Here is a 27,060-nt window from a genome sequence, read left to right on the forward strand (position 1 = left end):
TTGATTTCAAGAATAGACATATTTGCTAGATAACTACAATTAAACAGACCATAAGTGTTTTTTTTAAATTTCCTTTTTATAGTTAAACATTTATTCATTTTCTGAAAAACATTTTTCCAGTTATATACTGATATCTTTCACAAATATATGCATATTGGACAAAAAAGCATAAAATTATATCAAATCACATTGTTGAACAAATTGTTTTACAGGTAATATTTCTCATTATACACACAAACAAGATCTATGAGTTACACTGGTAAGCTTTTGGTACTGTGTAATTAAATATGTAAATAGTGATTTTTGTTTTATATATATTGCAATAACTACTATTCATGAACAATTAAAATCAAATAACTGACAATTAGAAAAGCTCTCAAATATGTGAAGAGATTTGAAGTATATTGATTACATGATTTCAAATACTCTCCTCATTCACATACAAATAATTATAAATAAATTCCCGTTGTCAAAAAAGCACACATGTATTTTGATATCCTGCATACAATCTCCCACACCTAAGAATTACATGCACCAAGAGTAGTACTGACAAAGCAGAAAGTATATATGCTACGTGGTAATAGATCAATATTAGTATTTAAGACACATGATAACGGATGGTCAAGATAACATACAAAATTTCATAATAGATGAAAATCATAGTGGTAGTTACTTGAAATCTCAATTTAATGGATGGGAGTAAGGCATGTTTTCAAATAAACTTTTTGCTTTTTCAGTTAGATATTCTTTGGAAAATACTGATACATGTATGTGTATAATCACATTGTAGCACCGGACATATTGAATGCTGTATCATTTGAATAATAAAATCCTAACTGGGACATATTTTGTTCTATTATTGTTTCATTTTTATTGCATTTCTCTAACTACACACACGGTCAATTTACCTTGATGTTTGGGATTTTGTTAAATGGGGGGGGGGGGGGGTAAAAAAAGAATAAAATTATGAAAAAGGTGTACTTTCTACAGGAGAATTATGGATTGAAACTGACTTTAAAAAAAATTAATATAATCGAAATATGAGACACATATAGAGCTGAAATATTGTTAAACCGAAAGCAGAGATGAAATGCATACAAGAGATTATTAATGATTAAAATTTTTTTTCCTACATAAAAAACCAATAGATCCAAAAACATAATCTAATGCACTTTAAAGTTAAATGTGTGAATAAGAATTTTTCTTTAAAGGATCCATTCCTATAATGAGAATGATAGTAGTTTTCTCACTTTTGGCAATCGTAAAAATTTGGTCAAAAAACACAAATTTTAGTCTGGTCGAATCAATAAATTTCATACTCCTGCAACTTAAATAAAAATAAATGTTTCTTTACTCCTATCTCATGTAACTAGGTCTACAGATTAAAGTGTACAAATTCTTCATCTATAAACAGACACATTTCCCTTTTAAAGACACTTTTGATCGGAAGACAAAACAAGATTGACATGATTTCAGAACACAAAAGAAATGGGAAAAGGACATCAAATAAGAGGGAAATTACATTAATAAAGATTACATAAGAGCAATCTTCATTATCTATTAATCTCTAACAATAATAGTTTAATTGAAATAATGCTTTACTTGGTGATGTTAATATACATTTACTTTCAATCACAAAAAAACAATTATGGACTGAATTCTTTATTCTTGCATTTCTTGCATATACACACATTCATACAAACACAAATACCATCCATGCAGTCACATAATCTAGGCTGTTTGGTATCACCTATATCATGATACTATATAATTATGATCCATGGTGACTAGCTTATTCAGACGTGAAATAGACAAACACTAAAAATAAATCAACACTCCGTATTTCTATTAACCTTGTATGGCAATTATTTTCATGTGTAGACAGTACAATATGCAATACAGAATTCCTAACAGGAAAGTATCAAATGAGTTAAGTTGATTTACTATAACCTTCATGATTAGTTTTATATATCATATCTCAGTATTTACCTTAAATGGCTAACCCACACTGAAATCAAGATAATTTGAATAAATAGTAAAATAAAAACAACTTATTGAATATTTCACTGAAATCATATGAATAATAATTGCAGATCTATAATGAAAAAACACACAGAACTACTTTTTTTATCCTTCATTCAATATTGACAAAATTTTCTTGTCTTGAATGGTTAATACATTGTATGAAGCAGCTTTTATCAAAGATTTTTATTGGCAGCTTGGATTCATCCCAGTCAGTATAATCTGTCTTTGTTAATGATAGAACATTCACTTATACTAACTAGGCTTGAACTGTACTATCATGACAAAAGAGTTCAATTTCAAGGAAACAGGGATAGATTATTTGAAGGCATCTATATGATTTTGAAATACAGGAGTATGAATTCAATATGACAATATCAATTTCAAGAACTACTCTAAAAAAAAACTACTGACATCTTTAAGAACAGTTTTCAACCACTCATATTCACTGCTTGGAATATATTACAAAGCAATACTTAATGATGTTTCAAGTGCTGAAAATACTTGTAATACATAAAGACTTCTACCACAATTCAAAAGAATGTAAAAGCAACTAACCATAACCATAAGCAATATTACATACTAAGAAAAATTCATAAATCTTGAAGGAAAAACAAATATGACACAGCACCATACAAGAAAGAAAAATGTAAATTGTCTTCCAAACAAATCCACTTGAGAGAAATGCCTAAATAACTTTACTAGCTCAATCTGTTGGCAAAATAAAATCAGCTTGTCCCTGTACTAAGCATTAATGTGAATTACACAATTCAGTATAGACAACTGGTTAAATATTGCGACAAACGATAAAAATTTGAGTTACTCTTGAGTACAAGGCAGAGCATAAGAATTTAATAACAGATTACAAACTGAATAACTATGATCATAAAATTGACCTCTCAATTTATACAAAACAGATTCAAAAATTTAGATTGGGAAAAAAGATAGAGGCCACTTTGGCGATGGCTTTAGGCACAACTAAATATAAAAAGTGCATAAATGTTGACATTTTCTGCGTCCGTTGAAAGAGCAGCTATAAATGTCAGTACTAGACGGACATTGCAATGGAAAGGAATGTTACTAGGTGACAACATCTTTGATATTAAACTAGCATGATAGTTTTTAGATACCACCATCATCATCAATATCAAGTCGATATATACTTATTGTGAAACCTGCTTTTCCTCAATCACATGAATGTTTTCTATCTCTAGGTATATACAATAACATCACAGACTTAGGATGATCACCACAATTTGGATGGGTTTAACATATCATTGAAAAAGAAAATCCCTCTTACATCTACTGTTAGCAAAAGCTATACATTAAAGAAATATACAAGTAAGACATGTCTTACCATTTAAAACGTTTAATGCTGATGATTAATGATTATTGACCATGTCAAATTGTCTTCAACATGAAACTGTATTTTCAATAGGACAGATTAAATAAATTCTTTGGGTGTGAAATTACAAAGTCAAAGGCTAAAAGAATGTACAATCATAATACAAATGCTGATCAATCATGACAAATTTAAAAACAAAACCAAAAGGCAGATTAACTTGCTGTAAATAAAGGCACAGAAATCATCTAGAAACACAGGGTAAGTATTTCTGTATCTGAAAAATTCAAATGTTCTGGTAATAACCAAAATCAGCTCAAGTTAGCCTGCATTTCTTACTAGATGTAATGAATGTGGATGATCAAAACATATTGCAAAGCTTTTCTACTATAACAATTGTACATAAAAGTATATGGAAAAGGTATATCTAGTTAAAAAGAAGTGCAACTCATCTGTACCTAACACAAATGAAAAGATGCAGCAGTCTAATACAATTTTATGTTGCATGATTATGAGTTGTTAGTATCAATTAGACATATGTAGGTATTTCTGAATATGAATTATCTCAATTGCTTCTTGCATTACTACAAGCAGTACTTGAAATTATCATCTCATTTCATGAAGGTCTTAAGAGTAATTTACACACCATATAAATAAGCAAATGTTTATTTATTCTTCAATTTCAAAAGCTAGACCTGATCTTATTCATACATCTACATACATTAGACAAGAAAATGAGTTGAATGTTTTAATTGCTGCAATACATTATATAGTTGCACAATACTTACACAACACTACTATAACATTTTTGGTTTTTAGTTTGTTTTTTTGTGGGGGTGAACTTTAGAAGTCTCAAGGACTGAATTCATGACACATAAACAAATGATGAAGGCAAAATCTTGTCTTGTGCAAAGGTAAATCAATATCTACTTACATTGTTATCTCTGTCAAAATAATGCATTATTGTGGATTGGCCTCCCATGGCTTAAATGTCTTTGAGAATAAGCCTCACAGCACTACAACACTACTATGAATATTGTATTTGTATTGAGGCTAAAGCATTACCAGAAAGCAGTTAATTCATATTACTGGCGGAATTATCATTTGTACTTTACTACCAAACTTCATAGAAGAAAAATAATGATTATGAATATTACCACTAATCACAAGATCAAATTTTGAAAGAAATAAAAGTGAGTTTTCTGACAAATAGCATAATTTATAGAGGAATGATTATAAGGCATAACTGAAGACTAAAAGACATCATCTTTGGTTTACAATACTTTAAATCTGTTTGTCTGTTTTGGTTACTACAATGTTATTTCATCATTCACCATCTAATGGTAGAATATGTATAAAGAATCAATATCATAAAGGAATGTTCTTTTCTAAGGCAGAATGTTCAGCTATATATCAAATATATATGCATATATTCCAAAGGAATTATTAATCATTCAACTCTACTCTCGGGGAAAACAAGATATAACTCTCATCCTTGTGCAATATTCTATGAAGTGCAGATGCCACACATACAAAACTTGTTGGAATACAGTTTGTGAAATTTGATTTATATCTATTTTAGATAATTAAATCTTCCCAAGGATGAGCTGTAGGTTAACTGGTCTGATGATCCATGTCAATGGATCAATCCAATATATCATGGGCCAAGGATCATAAACCAGGACTGTCAATCTATTTGTTATACATACAGAATTTTGTGACAAAAGTTGAGAGTGGCAGTCACATAGTTTTGTGCACTTGTTAACACAAGGCAAAAGCGATATTGTGTCTTGCCCACTTATGAAAATGACCAGAAATATTGTGATTTGCGAGGGCACGCAACAGAATTGTATCGAAACTTCATTGTGAAATGACTGGGATGGAATAACACTTGTCATAAGAGTCTTGCACGTAAACTTTAATGTTGACCTCAAAATGACCTTTGACCTTACCATGTGACCTCCGACTGCAGCCTAACATGCAGGTTCCCCAAGTCCATCTACCATCCAAGTTTGGTTGAAAAGTGATATACGGTTGCGGAGTTAGGTGTCATAAGAGTCTTGCATGTAAACTGTAACGTTGACCTGAAAATGACCTTTGACCTTACCATGTGACCTCTGCCTGCAGCATAAGATGCAGGTCCCCCAAGTCCATTTACCATCCAAGTTTGGTAGAAAAGTGACCTACGGTTGGGGAGTTATGTGTCATAAGGTTTGTGACGGACAGACGACGGACGGACGACATTTGGATCCCTAAGTCTTGCCTTCACCTCTGGTGGGCGAGACAAAAAGTAGGTGAAGAGCTCTCATAATCCAAAAGATGAAACTTAGAATCGTACCAGTGTCTGATTAGTTTCTTGATAAAGACCAAAGAAAGCTGATAACACAATAATGATCCTTTAAACTCACTTATAACTTGGATGTTATAAAGGAACACCTGGTAGAGCGTTCCTTTCTCCATGTTAGCCCTCCATGGTAACCTGTCTACAAGGGACACTTCTCATCTTCATATCCCTGGCTGGTCCTTACATACAAGTTTGACATGAATCTATTGCTATGCTTGTATTTCCATTCTTTGACCTTTCCGTTTGATGAGTGGTGTTGGATTAGACACTTTAGGGTCTTGTGTACTGATGATGGCCTCGATCTTTGATCCATTGAAGTTCATTGGGAATCTGAATTATAATAAAGAGAGGACAACAAACATAACATCGGCGTTCGACCGAACCATCGTATCAGTCAATTTTGGTCAAAAATTGATATTGAGAATTTTGCAGAAATTGAAACTACAAGTCTTATTCTATACATGATTACATTTCTAGGAAGAAATTTATTTTAGTTTCTGAGATATGTGGGGATTTTCACGGTGATGCCATACAAATTGTTGATAAAATGTGCAAATCCCATAGGAAACGTGTACTGAAGTCAAAGCAAACAACAGCTGCCCACCCACACTTAATATGCTAATGCAGGGTCAGTCAAACCATCATATCAGCACTGCATTGACTTTGCGTGTGAAAAAGCGGTAAGGGTTGCTGTATTCCCTAAGGCATTTTTGTACAGGGAAAATCTAAACAACTAAGACCGAAATTACAAGCATGTAGCTCTCTTGCAATATTTTCTCTGATCCTTGGATTTGTGTTAAAATTAAGATACCAATATCAAGCAATTGTCTTGTTCTTTCCAACCATGTATTTTTCTAGCAATGAATATGTTGTAAGGCTGGGGAACTAAGTGTGTAAATCATAGTAAACTCTCTCTGAAATGGGTTTGCACCGTAGTATGTGTGATATGACGTTTCAAATGACCGCCGACGATAAGATACAAACATTTCTTAATATTTTTTACAAAAGTCTATCATTTTACAATTATTATAAACCTCTATCCAAAAAAGGTGCATAATTGGTTAAGATATTGCAAAATATTTTCTGCTGTTGAGGATATTTTGAAAATGAATTTAATAAAGGTATACAGACCGGACATTTTTTATAAACAGCTGAAAATGAACGTTGATATTGAATTTTTTCAGCCACACAGATGCAAAAAATATGCTTTTACCACTGAATTATATAGCTTATATTACTACACTTCTGCAGTTGATAGGATATATTTAATTTCAGTAATTAGAAATGAATATGATTTTGTACAACTGTCCAATCGTTGTGACATGTGTGCTGATTTTCATCACAATCGCATGATCAACAGAACTAAGGACCACCCCCACCAACAACGCAATTTCAAAATAGCCTGGGCTCTTTAGGATAAGTGCTTAAGGAAGCAGGAAAGGGGAATATATTTTACATGCAATGAATTAATCAACTTCATACCTGTCAGCTACTGTGACAGTGACATCTTTGTTGGTAGCTGTTCTGATAATACGATGAAACTTTGTAACCATTTCAATCAGTTTATCACTCATAAAGACATAATCTCCTTTCTTGGTGTTATCTTCTCCCTGGTTCAATCAAAATCAAACAAAACACAATCATATTCATGAGAGGACAATAGGTTTGAGGACAGTAAGACAACACTCACAATAAATAAAATATCACAGACAAGTAATGATCAGAAGTTCAGCTAAGGAAAAAAACAACAATATGGTATCTAATTGACAAAAATACAGTTTTAATATGAATAAAAATAGTTTAAGTATATTTCATTAAGCTGATTGTACAGTTGAGCATAACTATGGGTACAGATTGCAAGAGATAAAGTGAGAAGAACAACTCCCCATCATTGCATCAAGTTTAATGAAATATTAACAGGTAATTTAACATGCTTATTGCTCATGAGCAAAAAACATGAACAGGTTCTACATATTTTTTTCCTACACATGTATTATGCAATGTTGAATAGGAGAAGATAAATGTTTGCATATACCTTTGTGACATGAATGACTATGATATAATCACTATATGGTGTAACAGACATTCCAGAGATAGCAGCCAGTGGTACTCTGTTCTTCTGGGATAATGTCTTCTGATCCATTACCATGAATGATGCTGTTGTCAAGACAACAAGCTGCTCAGTGACCTTCAAAATCAAACAAATTGCAAATGCAATAGAGCATATTATTTGTAATAGAAAAATCAATGAATTAGTAATAAATACAAAGTCCTGTACAGGGCAGAATGCACTTAGTTCAATATATACTTGCTGAAAAATAAACATAATCTCTGCTGATCAATGATACTAATATCTAATGATGAACAAAATGATAACACCAGACAACTTTGAAGTTTAAATAACTAATGAACACATGTAATACAGTACATTAATTCCATGTTTCTATTTGAAATGATTGAAGAGATTACCTTGCCATTGTTTCTGTTGATCTTTTTGATGATATCAGCAAACACAATAAACTGATCACTTGTCTCTGCATATGTCTTCTTATATTTACCATTGTTCCTTAGTAGCACATAATCACCCTTGAATGGAACTGCAACACTACAAATGGAAAATAGATTCAAAGATGCACTCTATTTTCATTAATTAGATATACAACTTTCCATTTTAGGTATGTCTATGCCAAAAGACTAGGTAAATCTTAGATTTACTTCCAACTACATGTATTAAAGCCATTTGAATTTTTTACCATCTCTATATGAAAATATAAAAAATTCCACGGGTTTTCAACAAATAAGTCACTTTATTGTAGTGCATTTTGTAGAGATAATAGGCTTCCCTTATTCTCCTTGAGGTATGGATTAATTATACATGTATTTCTAATCTTGATATCTGTTGTTTTTTTCCTGTTAATAACTTGCCATGCATTGTAGTGCACAGTTGATTATATCCATACAGATATTGTGCAATATAAATTTAAAAATATCAATATTATTGATTACACCTATTTAAAGAGGGATTTGCAGTTGCTCTAATGGCAAAAGTTCCATAGAATTGGCAAAACAGACATTATCTGGTTTATGTGTACGGAAGCTATTTATTTAGCTTGTTAATATTGTTGAACTGTCTATTAGGACCCAGTACTCTCTCTATCAAAGCTAATGAGTAAATGAACATGCAGAAAATAAAACAAAACAAATGTATGATTTTTCTTCATACCTAATTGGATAGAGTGCTTTCTTATCCTTAAACAAGCTGCTAGCTGTGACCTTCTCACCAAGACGAATCCTTGTAGGCTCATCAAACTTCTTCCTGAATTGGTTTGCCCTCCACATGATGAAGATTTCTTGAAGATGTTTGTGAGCTGCAGTGTGTAGTGGGGAACATGGCGGCCATGATGCATCAGTAGGTGACATTGACGGCAGGTGTTGTTTTAACCTCTGTAAGTACCTCACATGCTGTTAAATAATACAGGTATAAAACAATCTATAGCTTTATCATCAAAAGTGAAAATTAACTACTTCGCTTGACTGAAAAGAGAACAATGTAATTTTATCATTTTCATAGCATGTTAGGCACAGGATCTTTCCTCTATCACCCAAGTGATTTAAAAAAAAAAATTTGGGTGAGATTATCAACCAAAGGTAAATCATATAAAATAAAATAAAAAGTGAGAAAGATTTATGAGTTTGATGTCACTAATCCAAAGATGTCAGTTTTGAATGCTAAACACAAACAGTTAATAAGATGTTATAGGTTACTTACAATACATTTCATGAGAAAGGCTTTGACCTTGGGACCCGCATTTGCTTTGAAGTGTTTCCTGAACTCCTTCCGCACCTGTCACAAAAAGACAAAATTAAGATTTATTGCAAAATTTGTTCCTTTAATTTCCTACTTTCCTTTCTCTTCCTCCTTCACTTCTCTTTCATATTTCCATCTATTATCTTCACTCTGTTGCATTACAACATGTGCATTAGGGAAGTACACTCATGATGTAAAACAAACAAAACAAATCACCAATAGCAACACAGGAAAAAGTTGTCAGTATACACAAGAACTCTTTTTAACCCATATCAGCATTGTGGCTACTTATGAGCAACTTCATATGATACTGAATTCAGCTTTCTCTATCTGTAAAGAAAGTAATCTACATGTCAAAGATCTACATCAATTAATACATTACAATTATAAAAAAAAAAGATTTACATATCCCATAACTCTTTTTCATTACTTGAAAACTGATCAAGTTACCTTCCATCCAACATAGAATTTATGAACAATGCCAGCTGCCCATACACATCTTGCCCTGTATTTGATCTTCTTGAATTCTTGTCTTGCTTGATGACCATGATAATGAGCTGCTATAGTAGTACAAGCTTTCCTCTTCTTCTGGTACAATGTTCTCTCCTGACAAGAGGGAAAAGAAGAAAATGGATGATGAATATCACCAATAGGATAGGCTCATACGGAACTCCCTAAATCCCATAGAATTTAGGCCTATATAGGGACCATCCAGTTTCCATAACCAAGAGGTAAATAGCAAATTATACATTCAAATGAGAACAATCACAGTAAACCAAAAAAGTAACATTCTAAAGCAAACATGAAAGGAAGAAACAAGTCAATAAAAAAACACTAAATGTGAAACATGATACATAAATTTGACAGAAAAATCATTTTTATTCTCCATAATATTAACAAATTCTCTTGTGCTTATAGCAAAGGCATGAAACTTAGTTATGTCAGCTAGAATTCCTCAAAAGGCCTGAAAAACTTTGAAAATGGGCCCATATGTACGAAAATTGTGGCCTGAAAATAAGTTGGTCAGAAGCCAATCCTGACGTACCAATTGTTTGTTTAATAAAAAGTAATCACACAGATCGGAAAGCCTTAGCAGATAAAAAAATCACAAGAACATCTTAGTGAATTTCTGTCTTATAAGACGTTGCAAGAAACTTATGTGCTATTGCAAATCAAATTTGTCAAAATTTCAAAAAGGTTAAGAAGTAATTAATGCAAATTGGTAATAAATTTGCATTAATCAGAGGATTTATGCTTTACTTGGGGACTTGTGTGATTTGGAACTGATAAAAAAAAATTAGGTTGGATAGTCTGGATACAAGCAATAAATGTAGGTATATCGATGTGTTGAAATCTTACCTGAAAGCCCTTGAACTGTGAAGCAATGAGTACAGCACTCTTCTTCATCTTCTTAAATAGTGTCATAGCATGCCATCCACGATACATTGTTTGTACTAAGGTTGCTAAGTGATGCATATGATGATGTCTTCTCTCTTCCATATCAAACAACTATAATATAAAAATATATGTGAAAATCAACTTTATTATTCCTCTATTGAAAACACAGATCATCTACATTGTATTACTAATCTTATAACTTGTGCATTCATACTGCAATATAAGTCAATTCATACTAAAAAGGGAAGTAAGTATGAAGTAAAGAATAAAAACAGATAATAAAACCCATAAATCTGTTAATTCATGCTTTAATGTGTATAAGAGAAAGTCAATAATCCCTTGAATGTCTTTTCTGAAGCTATGCACAAGTTTATATGTCAGGAAAAAATCCCTCCTTGGTAAAAAAAAAGAAGGTTCTTAAAGGGGAATCCAACCCAGATAAAAAACTTGTTTTTATAAGGAAAAGAAAAATCAGACAAGTTGATAGGTGAAAGTTTGAACAATATTGGACAAACAACAAGAAAGTTATGAATTTTTAAAAGTTGTAAATATTGGTAATCACGATACCCATGGAGACTTCAAATTGGCCGCATATGGGATGTCATAGTGATGTAAGGCAAGGACTAAGTATCTTCCATGTACTCCAATACATATTATGGCTAAAATGTCATTTTTCCCAAAAGTTTTATTTCAAATTATATTTTTCTTTCATGAGGACATAAAACAATATACTACCTGGGTTACATTTAGATTACTGCCCCAGGGGAATGGGCACTTAGGAGAAAACCACTAATCCCTGATAATAAAGTACATGGCCTATGGGAAAGTTGTCCTTGCCCCTTGTCATAATTTACTTACTCAGTTGCCAATTTGAAATATACATAGTATTAGTGATCTCAATTTTAAAGCAGCTATAACTTTCTTATTGCTTGTCTGATTTCTTTCAAACTTTCACCATTCTGTTTCATTTATTTTTCTCCTTCCCAACACAACATTTTATGGCCAAGGCTGGATTCCCCATTAAAGAAAAATTCATGCGGGTTCTCTCCAAATATTGTTCTCTCCAAATATATCAACTTAGATATGTTAAAAGTTTCACAAAATATTAAAATCAATGCTTTTTTCGATTTGATGCTTAGTTATTCTTTTCATCCGCTTATTGGTGCACCAACTCGTGTTACAGCTTCATCTGCCACTTTGTTGGATAATATTTTTGTTAACTCAGATTTATTTATCAATGCTGGTATTCTCATATCTGACATAAGCGATCATTTACCTGTTTTTGCAATTACTGGTTCGTTAACAAGTGTGCCTCATGAATCTATGTATACTGTACAATGTATTAATGATGACACAATTAATATGTTTTATAGTGAAGTTCAAAATCTGTCATTTAGTTTAACTGATGATGTAAATAGTTCGTACAATTCTTTTCTCACTAATTTTACCAATCTATATAATAAATGTTTTATAAAAAAAGAACGCCAACAGAAAAAGATATGTAATAAAAAAACATGGATGACGCATGATTTAAAAAAGCTCTGCAAGAAAAAATCAGAACTTTATAAAAAGTTTTTACAATATCCTACACAGTATCGTGAGAAAGCATACAAAAGATTCAGAAATTATGTTACCTTAAAGCTTAGGCAAGCTAAGAGAAATTTTTATTTCAAGAAATTCAATGATTTCAAAGACAATACAAGAAAGACTTGGCAATGTATTAATACAATTTTGGGAAAAAACAAAAGCTCATCTTCAAGTATTAATTCTATAAAACTTAATGGTGAAATTGTAACTAATAAAGAAACAATTGCAAATGCCTTTAATGATTTTTTTGCTACAATTGGTACTAATTTGTCTTCTCAACACATTAATAATTCTAACGATAATTTTGCTTCTTATCTAGATGACCCCAATTTGCAATCGTTATATCTCAAACCAATAAAACCAAGTGAAATAATTGATATAGTTTTAAAAATGAAAAGCAATACAAGTTCTGGTCAAGATTCTATAGGTATCAAAGTTGTCAAGAAAATAATTCGTTTACCAGTCATTTGCAAAACCTCTTGGTCATATTTTGAACTGTAGTATATCTACTGGCAAATATCCCGACTTAATGAAAATAGCCAGAGTAACCCCAATTTATAAAAAAGGTGATACGAGTGAACTTAATAATTATAGACCAATCTCTGTACTCTCAATATTTGCTAAAATACTCGAAAGATGTATGTACAATAGAGTTGTTTCTTTTTTTGATAAACTCCAAGTTCTTTTCTGTACTCAGTTTGGCTTTAGATGTGGGCACTCCACATCTTCTGCAATATTGGAATTGATTCATAAAATTACGCAAGCAATAGAAAGGAAAGAATATACATTAACAGTTTTTATTGATTTGTCAAAAGCTTTTGACCTTATAGATCACTCAATTTTATTTCATAAATTGCATTACTATGGGATCAGAGGTATTGTTTTAAACTGGTTTCGAAGTTATTTGAATGAACGACAACAGTATACAGTTATAGATGGTATGGAATCAAAATACAATACAGTAAGATGTGGAGTGCCCCAGGGCTCTATACTCGGTCCCCTTCTGTTTGTGATTTATATAAATGACTTGCCAAAATGTTCGACCTTATTAAATTACATATTATTTGCAGACGACACCAGTATTTTCCTTTCCAATCCTGATCCAACTCAACTTATCAATACCATGAACACCCAATTAATGAAATTACATCAATGGATGTGTGCCAATAAGTTGATTTTAAATGTAGATAAAACTAACTATGTAATATTTGGTACACGTAAAATTAATAATAACATCCCAGATATATATTATAATCAACGTATTATTAATAGAGTGTCAAGTACTAAGTTCTTAGGTGTTATTATTGATGATAAGTTGTCTTGGAATAATCATATAAGTCATCTATGCTGTACCATATCTAGAAATATCGGAATTCTTAGGAAATTATCATTTTTGCCCAGAAATGTTCTTAAATTATTGTATCATTCTTTAATATCTTTTCATTTAAGTTATTGTTCCACAGTGTGGGGCTTTTCATCAAAATATAATCTTAATTGTATATTTCGTCTACAGAAAAGGGCACTAAGAGTTATAACTCATTCTCATCATTTACATCCTTCTTCCCCTCTATTTTCCAAAATGAATATTCTTTCAATACATAGTATTATTTCTTTACAAACTGGTTCATTCATGAATAACTGTTATCATGGTAATATACCACTGTCACTTTTGATTTTTTTTATATTGAATCAATCCATTCATTCCCATAATACACGAAATAGGTGTAAATTTCATCCTCCTCTGTGTCGCACTGAGCTAGCCAAATCAACCATTTTTTATCAGGGCCCTATACTGTGGAACAATCTCTCTGTTAAACTTCAGACAGCAAAGACATGTAAACTTTTCAACTTTAATTACAAACAACATTTACTTTACACTCAGTAACCCCTTTCTCTTGACAAATAATCATAGCCTCTCTGTTTCTTTCTTCCTTCTTTCCTGTCCTGTCTTATGCCATATGGATGCATTTTAATGATTATGTATTTATTATGTTTTATGTATTACGTACTATGTGCGCTTATGAATGTTATTTTGGGCCATCCAAACAAGCCTGATGAGCTTTCATTTGGTCCACCACTATTTTAAAATGTACTTGTATATTGCTTTGTATATATTTTAATTTTGTGGAAATAAATAAATGAATATACATATATTATACTATTTGGGAACACAGTGACTATGTCCATGTATGGAAACATTCTTTTTTTTTCATTTCAATTAATATTTCAATAAGACACCTGGTAACTGAGAGCACAACAGCAAAATTACAGAAATGTCAGACAGTTTCCTGTTAAAAAAACCTAAAGTAAATAAGATTATGCAGAAATGTATATCAGCCTTAAAGATAATATGCTTACTGTTCTTGGGTTCCTGATGAAGATCTTATTCCTGCCATATGCTATCTCATCATCCATTATATGAAGATGTCTAACTAGTTCTTCAACACCATCCCGTGGATCTCCAGTCCACTTAGGCCATGTCTTTGGACATAACATCTTGTAACGGGACAGGAACAGCTCATACAGCTGACGGAATGCAAATCCTGCTCGTCTAACCCTTACATTCTCTAGCAAGCTGGAAAGATTATAAAAGAGAACATTATCACATAAATTCAAGAGCCAAATTCCATGATTTTGGTGGCATATGATAATGCATACTCACCAACTTACCATACCCCCAAAAAGGTGAGACTAACTTAAAGCTATGACAATAATGAAATTTAGCTAATATTACTGGATAACTATCAGGGTAAGTCAATCTCCTTGTGAATCCCATCATGTAAAAGTTTTTACTAATGTCAGGTTGATGTTAGGCAAGGTAAACTGTAACTCTCTTTGCTGTAATTGCCTCATTTTATGCTAAAAATTGTCATGTTTTAAAAATGTTTTCCTATGCTTATTTTGGTTTTAATTCTGGAATTCTTTTTTTCATGTCAAAAATATGTATAGAGATGAGATTATATCATATACTATAAGACATCACCACTCCACCAGAGTATCATTTAGAGTGAGCCTGGAGCCAGAGATGGGATAGGATGTAAAACTACAGAAACAAAGAATGCTTAATGCTTTTTTTTTATTAAAAAATAATAATCTAGGAGCTAACTATAATACATATCTATAATACATTTGCAATTCACCCATAGATTCATATGGTAAATTTCATGAGATAAGAAGCTTCCTTCAACTTACCCAAGGTATCTAACCTGGTGTTGGACAATGTCATAGTCAAATCTCATTTTCTTCTTGAAGTCATTTGGCTGTGAATAAAGCATTATGAATATCAGATATTGAATATCTAACTAAACTAACAACCATATATAAACATGGTAAAATCCAGGTAACTATAAACTATTGGAATATGGGACTTAATTTTTCTTCTTTGGGGGCAATATGAAGGTTTTCTTTTTTTTAATCAGGAGAAAAAGAAAATTACATCTGGGGGAAAAAAAATGGTGACACAACATTTGCTCTAGCGACAATTGCTCCTGGATTTATTACGTCTAAGATATAGGGTTAGTGTTTAGGGTAGGGTAGTGCTAAATCCAGGGTTGAAGTTGGTAATGCCATTAGTGTGTGGAATTTGCAGTGGAGCAATTGTCGCCGAAGCAAATGTCCATGGAACCCCAATAACACAAGAAACCCACATGAGAGCAGGGGAGAAAATGAAATAAGAATGGAAACCAACCTTGATACATCTGATGTAGTTGGGATGTTTGCTAACCAGGTTCTTCATAAGCTTACTAACTGAAGCCTAGAAAATATAAAAGGAAAAGGTCAATTAATCAAATGAAAGAAAAGTATTTTATGCAGTATGATATGAAACTTTTGATAGAAACACAATTGCCTGCTGAACTGATTAATAGGTTTGGAATCATACTACATATCTCAGTTATTTGGTAATATTTTGGACATTTATTTCCCGTATTCTTTACTCTCTGCTTAAAAAAACATAATGAACATGTAATTTGATATTAGAAATAAACCTCTTTTTAATATGAAAATAAAATCAATTATTTCCTTCAAGGATTGCAAACAAGTAAATGGAAACCATATTCAAAGGAGGATACAAGTATCAAATCAACAAACAAAATACTGAAATTCCATTTCCTTGTGAAACTAGGAGCATAATAACCCAGTATTGGACTGTTGGAAAGATGGCTACCGTTTACCTTTTAGATATAAAAACCAAAACCAACATTTGAATAATATATACCGGATCAACATCAGTGCTTAGGTTATTTTAATATTTCATGGGATAATTTTGAAGGAAAAAAATTGAAAACAAGGTAAAACAGCATTATGATCTGACCAGGTTTTACTATACAAGGATAATACCACTTGAGAATAAACATCTAATATTTGAAATGAGAGACTGCCATCTTATATTTTGATGTGGTACAAAAAATGATAGCTTTAATAGTCGGTAGAATGGGGGTTTCAGATTCCAGTCACCTGGGTTCGATTCCCACTTGGTGTGCTAGTGTCTTTTGGTAAGGCATTAATTCTCATGACCAGGTCCCTCGGAGAGCACCTTAAGCCATCAGTCCTCTGGTTGCTTGCTTACAAGCATTCATGCTTTCTTAGCAATCAGGTAAAAAATCACCACCATCACCATCACCAAGCCCATTTCATAAAAAACCAACTCATTTCCAATAGATAGCATTACAATTAGGTAGTGATACACGTTTCATGACAAACAAAAGCACGAAGTTGTAAAAAGGTTCTTGAAATATATTTTTTGTCTATCATGGAATCCCTTAGCAAAGACTTCTCTGGATACCTTGAACTGACTGCCCGCCGTTGGTGGTCGTTTCTTGGACATAAATTTAGGATCTCCTTCTGGGAAGAGTTCTGATAGTAGCAGATGTTTACATTTAAACATAAGCTGAGAGAGATCATGGAACAGAAGATCATTGTTACGATCGATGAATCCTTCCACTTCATATGTCACCTGAGGGGAGGAAAATAGACAAAGAATCTTTGCTTGATTGCTTTTAGGGGAAACTTTACTGTGGGTAATGTGAGTGTTATACTATAATTCCATGGGCAATATTTTTCAATCATCAATTGACTATTAATGATTTGTCAAAGAATTTATGCTTACCTATGGCTTTGCTGAATGAGAAATTCACAGTCGCTATCCTGGTTGGTGTTTCATAAAGGTACGCATAAGTTTAAGAACGACTGGAACATGATCTTGGGTCCTAACTCAATTATATAAGGATATTTCACTTGGCATGAGAAAGGGTTACCAGTTGTGAGTAAAGTAATTTGTATCTTATGAACAGCTTTATGAAACACCCTCCTGGGCCCCGTCTTACAAAGAGTTACGATTGATCCAATCAATAGTAACTCTATAGAAATCCATCAATATCATAATTTATTTTGCAGGAAATTGTACTCAATGTTTTTCGTATTAGCAAAGAAAAGCACACTGAACTTGCAAGAAAAGGATGAGTGCATGAATATACAGCATATCTAGAAAATATTTTGAACCAACATGCATTTCAGATGTTGATGTTGCTAGCTTTCCATAGTTGCGATTGATCAGATCAATCGCAACTCTTTGAAAGACGGGACCCGGATCTTACTTTGTATGTACATGGAGAAATGATGGGACAGGAAGAGATAAAATGCTAAGAGGGATTTCCGTTAAAAGCCGCACTACAGGTGGCTCAGAATTTTTAAAGGTACCTAATAAAGAATCAATTAGTCCCACTAGGCAATATGATACTCACAGCTCCTGCATAGTGTTGTAACCTAAAGCTGTTATGATCAATGGTCTTGTCTGATTTGAGTTTTCCTCTGCTCTCAAAGTGTGGATGATCTACAACAGACTTGATGTTGTTTAATTTGTTGAGGAAGGTTTCATCTGACACAGTACCAGGTCTCAGACATTCTTCATCTAACATGGCGAGGATACCTGTATTGCTCTATTTAAAAATAAAGATGATAAATGTTAAAAATACAAGGCGAAGCACAGCTCTTCACTTTCTACTTCTAACCAATGACTTAATATTTACTTTTGGTCAAATGTTAAAGCAATAAATAACATCAAGTACACATTACAAATAGTCACTAGGTTATGGAACATATAGCACAAAATAAATATACTATTTCTCTCAAATATGTTAATGTACATGAATTAAAAACTTTAGAAACAGTAAATTTCATATTTACCAATATTTGTTTTGCCTTGAAATGAATGACATTAATGCTATGCTATTAAAGTCCACCCCCCTTCATAGATTTGTAAAATGTATGACATTTTTTATTTACTGCTTTTTATCAAATTTAAAAATATACTGAAAATATGAATAAGTGTGAGTATTTGTGAACCATATAAACAGAGAATGACATTATTTCAAAACTGACATTACTAGTCATTTTATATGCACATTCACATAAAATAGTAAAAATTCACAGTTATTCACAGACTATGCACAAGTATCTTATATGAACATTTAACAATTTAATTTTTAAAAGATATCATATATTTACATACTTCAAAAATATATAAATACCAGGTATGCATTTCATTTCCTTGTTTTTTAAGGGAGGGAGAGTAGAAACCAGCCTTCATGCTCTACAGAATATATACTCATAGCATTTGAAAATATGCAAAGAGTGATATACCAGCATACATGTTTTCCTTTATATAATTATATTCCAATCATTCAAGTAAATGATAGCATTGCCACATTTCTATTTCCTCAATATTACTTCCAATGGCAATTTATTAAGCTTCTATGCACCCTGACCTTTAAAATACATGAGAATACTTTTTATTTCATATTCTGTAACTATAGTTACCAAAGAACATATGTTTGCATCATACTGCATCCAGATGGAGGATTCGATTGTAGTTTCAATACAAAGTAAACATTACTATGATCAAACAGGCCAGGCTTTTCTATCCCATTTCAAGTGTATCATAATTAGCAAACACTACATTTTGCCATGAAGCATAAATTAAGTATTTCAAAGAAGGAAATGCATATAACGTTGACCTACATAAATTGTATAAATTTATGATTTATTTGTAAATGATAGCATTGCCACATTTCGATTTCCTCAATATTGCATCCAATGCCAATTTATTAAGCTTCAAGACAGCCTGACCTTTAACATACATGAGAATACTTTTTCTTTCATATTCTGTAACCATAGTTACCAAAGAACACATGTTTGCATCATACTGCATCCAGATGGAGGATTAGATTGTAGCTGAGTTTCAATACAATGTATACATTAGTGTGATCACTGATCAAACAGGCCAGGCTTTTCTATACCATTTCAAATGTATCATAATTAGCAAACGCTAGATTTTGACATTAAATTAAATGGCATAAATTTAGTATTTCAGAGGAAATACATATTAATTTGACCTACATATATGGTATAAATTTATGATTTATTTGCCTAAAGTAAATATAACCAATAATTTGTATATTCATTTAATTCGTTTTTATGTGGTGCAATGGACATTTTCTCATTTATATATCAATATAATTTAGTGCTGTTAAAGTTGCAAAATTAGTAACAATAAACCAATGAAAAAAAATTAACCTTGTATCACTACACAGTAGCGGATAAACAGTGTATGTTGCAAAGTAGAAAGCTAAGAATCTGTTTACAGTCTGAAGCGATTTGATAATAGGAGAGAAGTCAATATCTAACAACATGCACAGGAAACATATGTAAAAAAGAAGATGGGATATATATATATTGCATCCTCTACTCACCTCATCTTCCCGTTCCTTTCACATTGACATATAAATGATTGCAAAAAAATCAAAGCATTTAAAGAAAATAGCAAAGCAAAATGAGTGAGAAGCAAAATGAGTGAGGTGCAAAAACAGGGGCAATGAACATGTGAAGAATGAAATAATAAAGAACAATTAGTACAAAGAAAGCATTAATGTGAGATAGCTTGATGGATAAAACCTGAATTGACAAGTAACACATAACTAAATATGAAAAGAAGGATTTTATGAAAAAAATAAAATAATTATGAGCCCTATCAGATGCAGGCACACATAAAGACAAAAGTGGTCAGTGAATTTTGAAGAAAAAATTGACTTGGAGATGAGAAAACTAAAAAAAAAAAATAACATGAGATTTTGCAAACACAATAAATTATCCAAAAATACACTGGCAGTTACCATTACTAGCATTTCACACACCATCTATCACTCTCTCAAAAAATTAAACAAATCTTCATCACAGATGCAAACAAAAAGCAGAAAAAATATCAGCTGTTAATATACCAGCATTTCCAACAAGGAAATGATATGTGATATGAGATCATAGAGGAAAGGTGGGGAGGGGGGGGGGTAACATGGATGGTAAAAGTTACAGGCTTGATAGAGTGAATGAGAGCAAGTAGCCTAAACAAAGATAACATCAGCTAACAGTAATTGCATACAAAGACACACCCTGAGAGAGATATAGACTCACCTTCTCAATAAGATCACATATTGAGATATTATCAAAGTAATCAATATGTGTCCATTCAATCCCTTCTTGAATATATTCTTCCTGCTCTTCTCTCAGCGTTAGCTCTATGAAGATCTGTTGAAGCTTCTCATTGCAGTAATTGATGATGAATTGCTCGAAGAAGTTTTTCTGTATCATAATCAAATGAGACCCTTACAAGTACAATCCATTGGTTGTTAGTTTCTTTAGAACATCAGAACATGATATATATGATGCACAAAGTAGACTGCAACAAGAATAAGGTAAATATCTAGCAATTTCATCTAGGATTCTTTTTTTATACCTCCATCTTCATCATAGTAAAACCAATAAAATGTATTTTTTCATATAGTTTGCAGATCTATGAAAACCCATTGTTTTATCACGGTGCATAATGCAAAGTCTGAATGTAGAGACTACATTCACTTATGTACCGTGGCTACTCAAACCATCAGCCAGCTCCCTGCTCTTACATTACACACAAAGTAGATTTAGAGTCTAGTCTCCACTTAAAATAACTAATTTGTTAAAATATCACATCTGTGCTTGCAGGATATGTTATAGTTATTACATCTTGGTGCAAATATACCCACAGATATATACATAATTATATAGAATAGCTGAAATGGAAAAAGTTCAATATTATCTAAAACAAGAAAACTTAACATTGGCATACCTTGAAGATTTCAAACCCGTAGATGTCTAGTACACCCATGACTTTTTTGGCAGATCCTTTTCTCACCTGCAAAAAAAACATGGACACAAAACATACAGAAATAGGAAGGAAGAGGAATTATGTGAGGATCAGTGTCACTGTATAAACAAGGTTTAGCTAACAAAGTAGGATAAAGATAACAGTCTTTCTAGAATTACTTGGCACATCGAAGGGTGTGACAAGCCAAACATATAAACCATATGTTAATGTGATCTCTTTAAAGCAGTACCATCTTCTAAACATTAATAATCATGGCAACATCGGATGAATGTAAACCAATCACCTTAATATATTTTGATCTATGTGTTAGAGGCTCCATGTTAATCTTAAGCTTATGAGCTTCAAATATTCTTCTGCAAAGAGATATTTCAATATTAATTACACTCTCTATTTAGTATAAGTATGCAGTAGTAGAACGGATTAACTACTTGCTTAACCATATATGTATATAAAAATAACTGCTTACAAAGAATTTAATACAAGTTACATCCTGCACTTGCATCTAAATTTTTGTTACTTTCATTAATTTTTTGTGAACCGCTAACCAACAGGTATACATAAAATGCCTGATATGGCACTTCAAAACTTATTTCATACTTTAAGCAGCATACAAATAAATTTATGGCAGAATATTAGATAGAAATAAAGAAGAGACAAAATAAAAAATAACATGACTCCTACCAGTAGCCTTCAACCTTTACATTCTAATCACACCTATGTTGTAATTTTGTAATGAAACTAAGTTAGGGACTTGCCTTTGTACAAGCTTTGCTTTTTTCGGCGAGACCCTCCGTTTTACTTTTAAATACAAATGTAATCTGAGATAACTTTATTTATTGAATTGAATTCCTTAATTCTATGATTATGTTATATATATATATATATATTATGTCTTGAGTATTTTTGACCTTGTTACGTTATGTTTATCATAATATGTACAATTGTGAAAAGGAAATCAATAAATCAAATCCAATCAAATGTCCACAAAAACCCTTAATATATGATTTTAAATCTACTTGACTTACCCTGATACTCTCATTGATCGTCCTTACAAGCCATGAGAATAGTCTATCATAGATGGCTTTGCATAAGGCATCCCTGGCATAGAATGCCTGAGATGCACTCAAAGTGGTTGTCACCTTATCACCTTTGCCTCCATACATGGTACGCTTGGTAAGGGCTCCCATTACACTATGACGCTCACACTGTAACAAGTCACATACACTGTCCATTTCTGAGTTTGAAAGATACAAATTTGAATAATAATGCTATTAAAATAAAGAAAGATGAAAATGACAATGATACAATTGTCCTAATAATGATCAATGATGATAAAAATGAGAATGATACTAGGCCTATGCATAATAATCTGTCCTCATTGTCAGAAACCAATTCATATGTCACTGTATTATTGTCATTGTATTATTCATTATTTTCTTTCATGCATTTTTATATGATTTATGACAAAAATATAATTCCAACTGTCTTTTTTGTATACATGTATGACATGAATTTCCAAATTGAATAATAGAACATAATAACAATTGAAACTAAATATTGTATTGGAAACTACTTTTTTTAGAAACAAGTCATGTTTTACATTTAGATTTTCAAAATAAAATGTATATAAGAGACATGAATCTTTATGAAAACGGAAAAAAATATCATTTGAACTTCATTTAAAGCATGAAAAGAACATTTTTGAGAGTTCTGTCATACATGTAGTGTGTTAACAAAATTATTTAATTCATTTAAAAAGAAAAAGTACATATGGTGCAATGATGACATGATAAGGGCATATCATATAAACAAAACTTTATGTGTTAAAAAAACAAGATGAATTTCTTTTTAAAGAACCTAAATTATAATATCGGCTTTCTTTTTTTTAATATGAATTATTCTATTTGCCTTCTGTTGCAATTACTTACAAAATACTGCCATATGCAATCAATTTAGCAGAGAGAAATAGCCTCCCCATTATACTGAATATGTCAAGTATGCTTGCTAAAGCTGTATAAATATCCAAAGTCCATGATAAAGTACAATTTGCTTTGAGCTCTTTCACAAAGCAATTATAAACTGTAGCAAAAGAGGGATGCCTAGGGTTTGTAAATAAAGTGACAACTGTGCACAACCAAGATCCTCATTTGCTGAGCTTCATGTAAATGATTATTAAAGAATGGTAACAGTTCTATCGCTTCAATAATACAAAAAAAATGCCATGCCGTATTTGAAGGAGCCTTTGGTAAACAATCTACTGGTCATCTATCAAGGGCAATCAATATTAATTTTTATAACTACTTTAAAAATTGTATTTTGGACAGATTAAACAATATTTTATTTCTTAGGTCTAAGGCAATTAAAGTCCAAATCAAGGTTCTTGTCTTATTATCAGGGATGCCACTAGGTGTCCTCCAAAAATACTGAAACTTGTCGTGGGCAGGGACAGTGTCCAAGAACAGTGAATTGGGGCATTGGCGGCGGAAGCCAATAAATTTAGGGGGGTCCATCTTAAATTTTGGGATGGACACAGATAAAAAATTGAACAAGAAAAAAAAAAAAGTTATCAACAGAAATTTTAGGGGGGGGGTCAATCCCCCAATCTCAAATTTAGGGGGAAGGACCAAGTGGATTCTTACCTTGTTGTGATCAATAGCTTTTTAAAAAACTGATGGTACGTAAACCTAGTTAGTTGTTGTGTGTTGCTCCTAGAACGCTAGACCAAAAGCTTCAGTCTCTGTATTTTGGTTGTTCCGCTGAACCGCGTTGGCTCCACTCACCAATACATAGACTGAAGAGTTGTTGGCCCGTACGTTAAGACAACGTATCAGCTAACCCAGGAAGCTCCGGCCCGCAAAGCTGGCCGGAGCTCCCTGGGTTACATATCAGCATGCAGCAATAATGTTTGATCTAACATTCGGCGGAAACCCGATTTTCGGATTGTTTTTTGTACATAAAATGTCACATTATAAAAATATAATTACATCCAAATTTACTAGAAAATATATAAAATTCAGAAAGATCGTACCTAAGACCGCAATTACCGCTAATTCCTTTCAAATATTGATCAAAACATAGTCATCCTCGACCCTTTCGTTGGTCATCGTAAGTTGCCATCTTGTATGACGTCATCATCCTTACATACGTATTTACCAGTCGCTATTATATTGCGATTCGTGCCGCTGCTTTGCGCTTGTCTTGTTCGGAACTTGTCGCTTGCATTGATTGGCCAGGATATCGAGAATTCTTATCGGAAAGCCTTGATAAAAGCACAACTCAATGAACGTAGGGGAAAATATCTCTCACTCGGTCGATCGACATGCATCGAAATCGAGAGAGAAAGGGGGGAAAAAGGAGGACTTTCAGTTTTTAATACACAGAAAACAGGAAAAGTCGGAAATACTGAAATAAGACAGATAGCACGGGAAAAGCCGGAATTCCGTATAAAGACGGAAAAGTGGCATCCCTGTATTATTGGTAAGAGTTTAAGAAGGCTATTTTACTACAAACTTGTAATGAGACATGGATTTAGAAATTTACAAGGTGGTATGCAGGACAAACACTTACATGGAAGGGAATCATGTGGATTTACCTAGAAACGGGCGACAAATACCAGTTGTACCCCCTAAATGACCCACCAAATAGGAGTCAAGAATCAGTATATGCTGCACCTCTAATAGATCTACTAGCTTATTGATGAATCAAAGTATAAGAGATGAGGAAGGATAAGGAGGAGTAGGAAGAACCCACCTTCTTGGTTGATGATCTTTACTCCCTCCGTTCCGTTATGGGTTATATACTTCTTGAACTTGATGTTACCCAGTTTGAGGACACTCGCAAGAAGCTTATAGACAGCAAGGATTTCCTCATCAGCAAACCCAATGATCTGCATGGCTTTCTGAAATATCAACATACAAAATTACTCAATAATCACTTAACACTTCTTTTCTTTATCTATTTATCATTTCTGTCTTTAGTTCTCACATTTCTTTATGAGTTACAATGTAATACAGATCAAAATGAAGTTGTATTTAAAATATCAATGATATATCAATTTTAAAACATTTCTGCATCAATTTTACAATTGAATGGAGGGTATATTTAACTGAGAGGGAAAAATACATAAATGCCTAACAATGATCAACATCCGCTATATACTTGCATATATATCTTACTCCCTTGATAAAAAAAAACCAAACAGTATAAATGCCCAATATGCCTTATATAGTACAGTAAATTCAATCATTTCAAATGTGAAGGATTTAAGATTTTATTTTATTTAAAAAGAAGAAACATCGATAGTTAAAATCCTTTCCTGACATTCATTATTACCTACTTACAAATTTAATTGAAAGCCATTTCCTTTAAGTACAACTTTGAGAGGTTTTGTGTCATTTCAGGCACTTCATGGAAATTGATTAATTAGATATTCTGTAAATCCCTAATTTCCTAATTACTATTAAACCAGACTAGTGCCTTGTTTCTCCACCTTTAATGTGAAAAGAGGAAAGCGACAAATGGGCTTAACTTTAACATAATGGAATTAATCATACTTGGCACCTTACCAGATAATGGAGGAGAGAAACAAACTGGCAAAAAAAAAAAAACTAAAGAATTTGTTATAGCCGAGATCTCTTTATTATGTTGGTTTATCTAGCTTTTAAGATCCATCTGGTCACTTGCTATTGTATTAGTCAATCAAGCGTTAATGATCACATTAACAATAGTTCACAGCAAGTCTATGCATATTATAAATAGAATGACTATTTCTTTAAGGTCCAATGGAATTTGCTGATTTGTTCCAATGTAAAGGGAGTGGGAGGGTGGTTCCTAAAGATGTAACTCATTTCCAATGGAATATCCTGCCCAGGATATGTAAATCCCACGTTCAGTGCAAACAGGTCATAGTATAATACAGTGTATACATAAAAAACTTCTATATCCCCACACACAGATACCTGATATGTCAACCTACATGTAAGCTTATCTCTCTTTTACACCTTGTTAATCATTATGGGTCTCTTCATAGAAAATGAAATAAAATAAGTGTTTTCTGCCTATCCACATCTGATAATCCAATTGCTAAATGAAATCTCAAACTTTGATATCATACCAAATTATAATTTGGCTTCATTCCTTGGCAATAGTTACATGATTATAATGTTGACCTGATATCCTACTCTGCCAATTCACTGTAAAGTGGAGTTCCTCATTATTTTCCCCAAGATCGTTCAAAGATACAAAACCCACACCACTTTGGAAGTCCTGAAATATTTAAGTTCACCTTTACTTCATATGTACTCAGTATTCACTTTTGCTTTCCCAAATCACTTTTCAAGTAACATGCAAAGAATACTGCTTCT

General features: G+C 32.4%; 1 protein-coding gene across 1 annotated transcript in view; it reads right to left on the reverse strand.

Annotated features, from left to right (window-relative positions):
• Window positions 1-68: 68 nt before the first annotated feature.
• LOC129255432 (unconventional myosin-Ia-like) overlaps window positions 69-27,060 on the reverse strand; it is a 64,598-nt gene continuing 37,606 nt past the window's right edge. The window contains exons 10-26 of the mRNA XM_064097529.1: window positions 25,448-25,595; window positions 22,723-22,931; window positions 21,659-21,724; window positions 20,965-21,132; window positions 18,243-18,437; window positions 17,285-17,455; window positions 16,190-16,255; window positions 15,694-15,761; window positions 14,860-15,076; window positions 10,876-11,025; window positions 9,967-10,122; window positions 9,478-9,552; window positions 8,932-9,170; window positions 8,178-8,313; window positions 7,744-7,896; window positions 7,191-7,318; window positions 69-6,038 (exon numbers count right to left, since the gene is read on the reverse strand). Coding sequence (XP_063953599.1) covers window positions 5,918-6,038; window positions 7,191-7,318; window positions 7,744-7,896; window positions 8,178-8,313; window positions 8,932-9,170; window positions 9,478-9,552; window positions 9,967-10,122; window positions 10,876-11,025; window positions 14,860-15,076; window positions 15,694-15,761; window positions 16,190-16,255; window positions 17,285-17,455; window positions 18,243-18,437; window positions 20,965-21,132; window positions 21,659-21,724; window positions 22,723-22,931; window positions 25,448-25,595 — 2,466 coding nt within the window. The 3' untranslated portion in view covers window positions 69-5,917. The remainder of the gene's footprint in view (window positions 6,039-7,190; window positions 7,319-7,743; window positions 7,897-8,177; window positions 8,314-8,931; window positions 9,171-9,477; window positions 9,553-9,966; window positions 10,123-10,875; window positions 11,026-14,859; window positions 15,077-15,693; window positions 15,762-16,189; window positions 16,256-17,284; window positions 17,456-18,242; window positions 18,438-20,964; window positions 21,133-21,658; window positions 21,725-22,722; window positions 22,932-25,447; window positions 25,596-27,060) is intronic.

Source organism: Lytechinus pictus, chromosome 3, assembly GCF_037042905.1.
Source record: "Lytechinus pictus isolate F3 Inbred chromosome 3, Lp3.0, whole genome shotgun sequence".
In the NCBI taxonomy this organism is placed as follows: domain Eukaryota; kingdom Metazoa; phylum Echinodermata; class Echinoidea; order Temnopleuroida; family Toxopneustidae; genus Lytechinus; species Lytechinus pictus.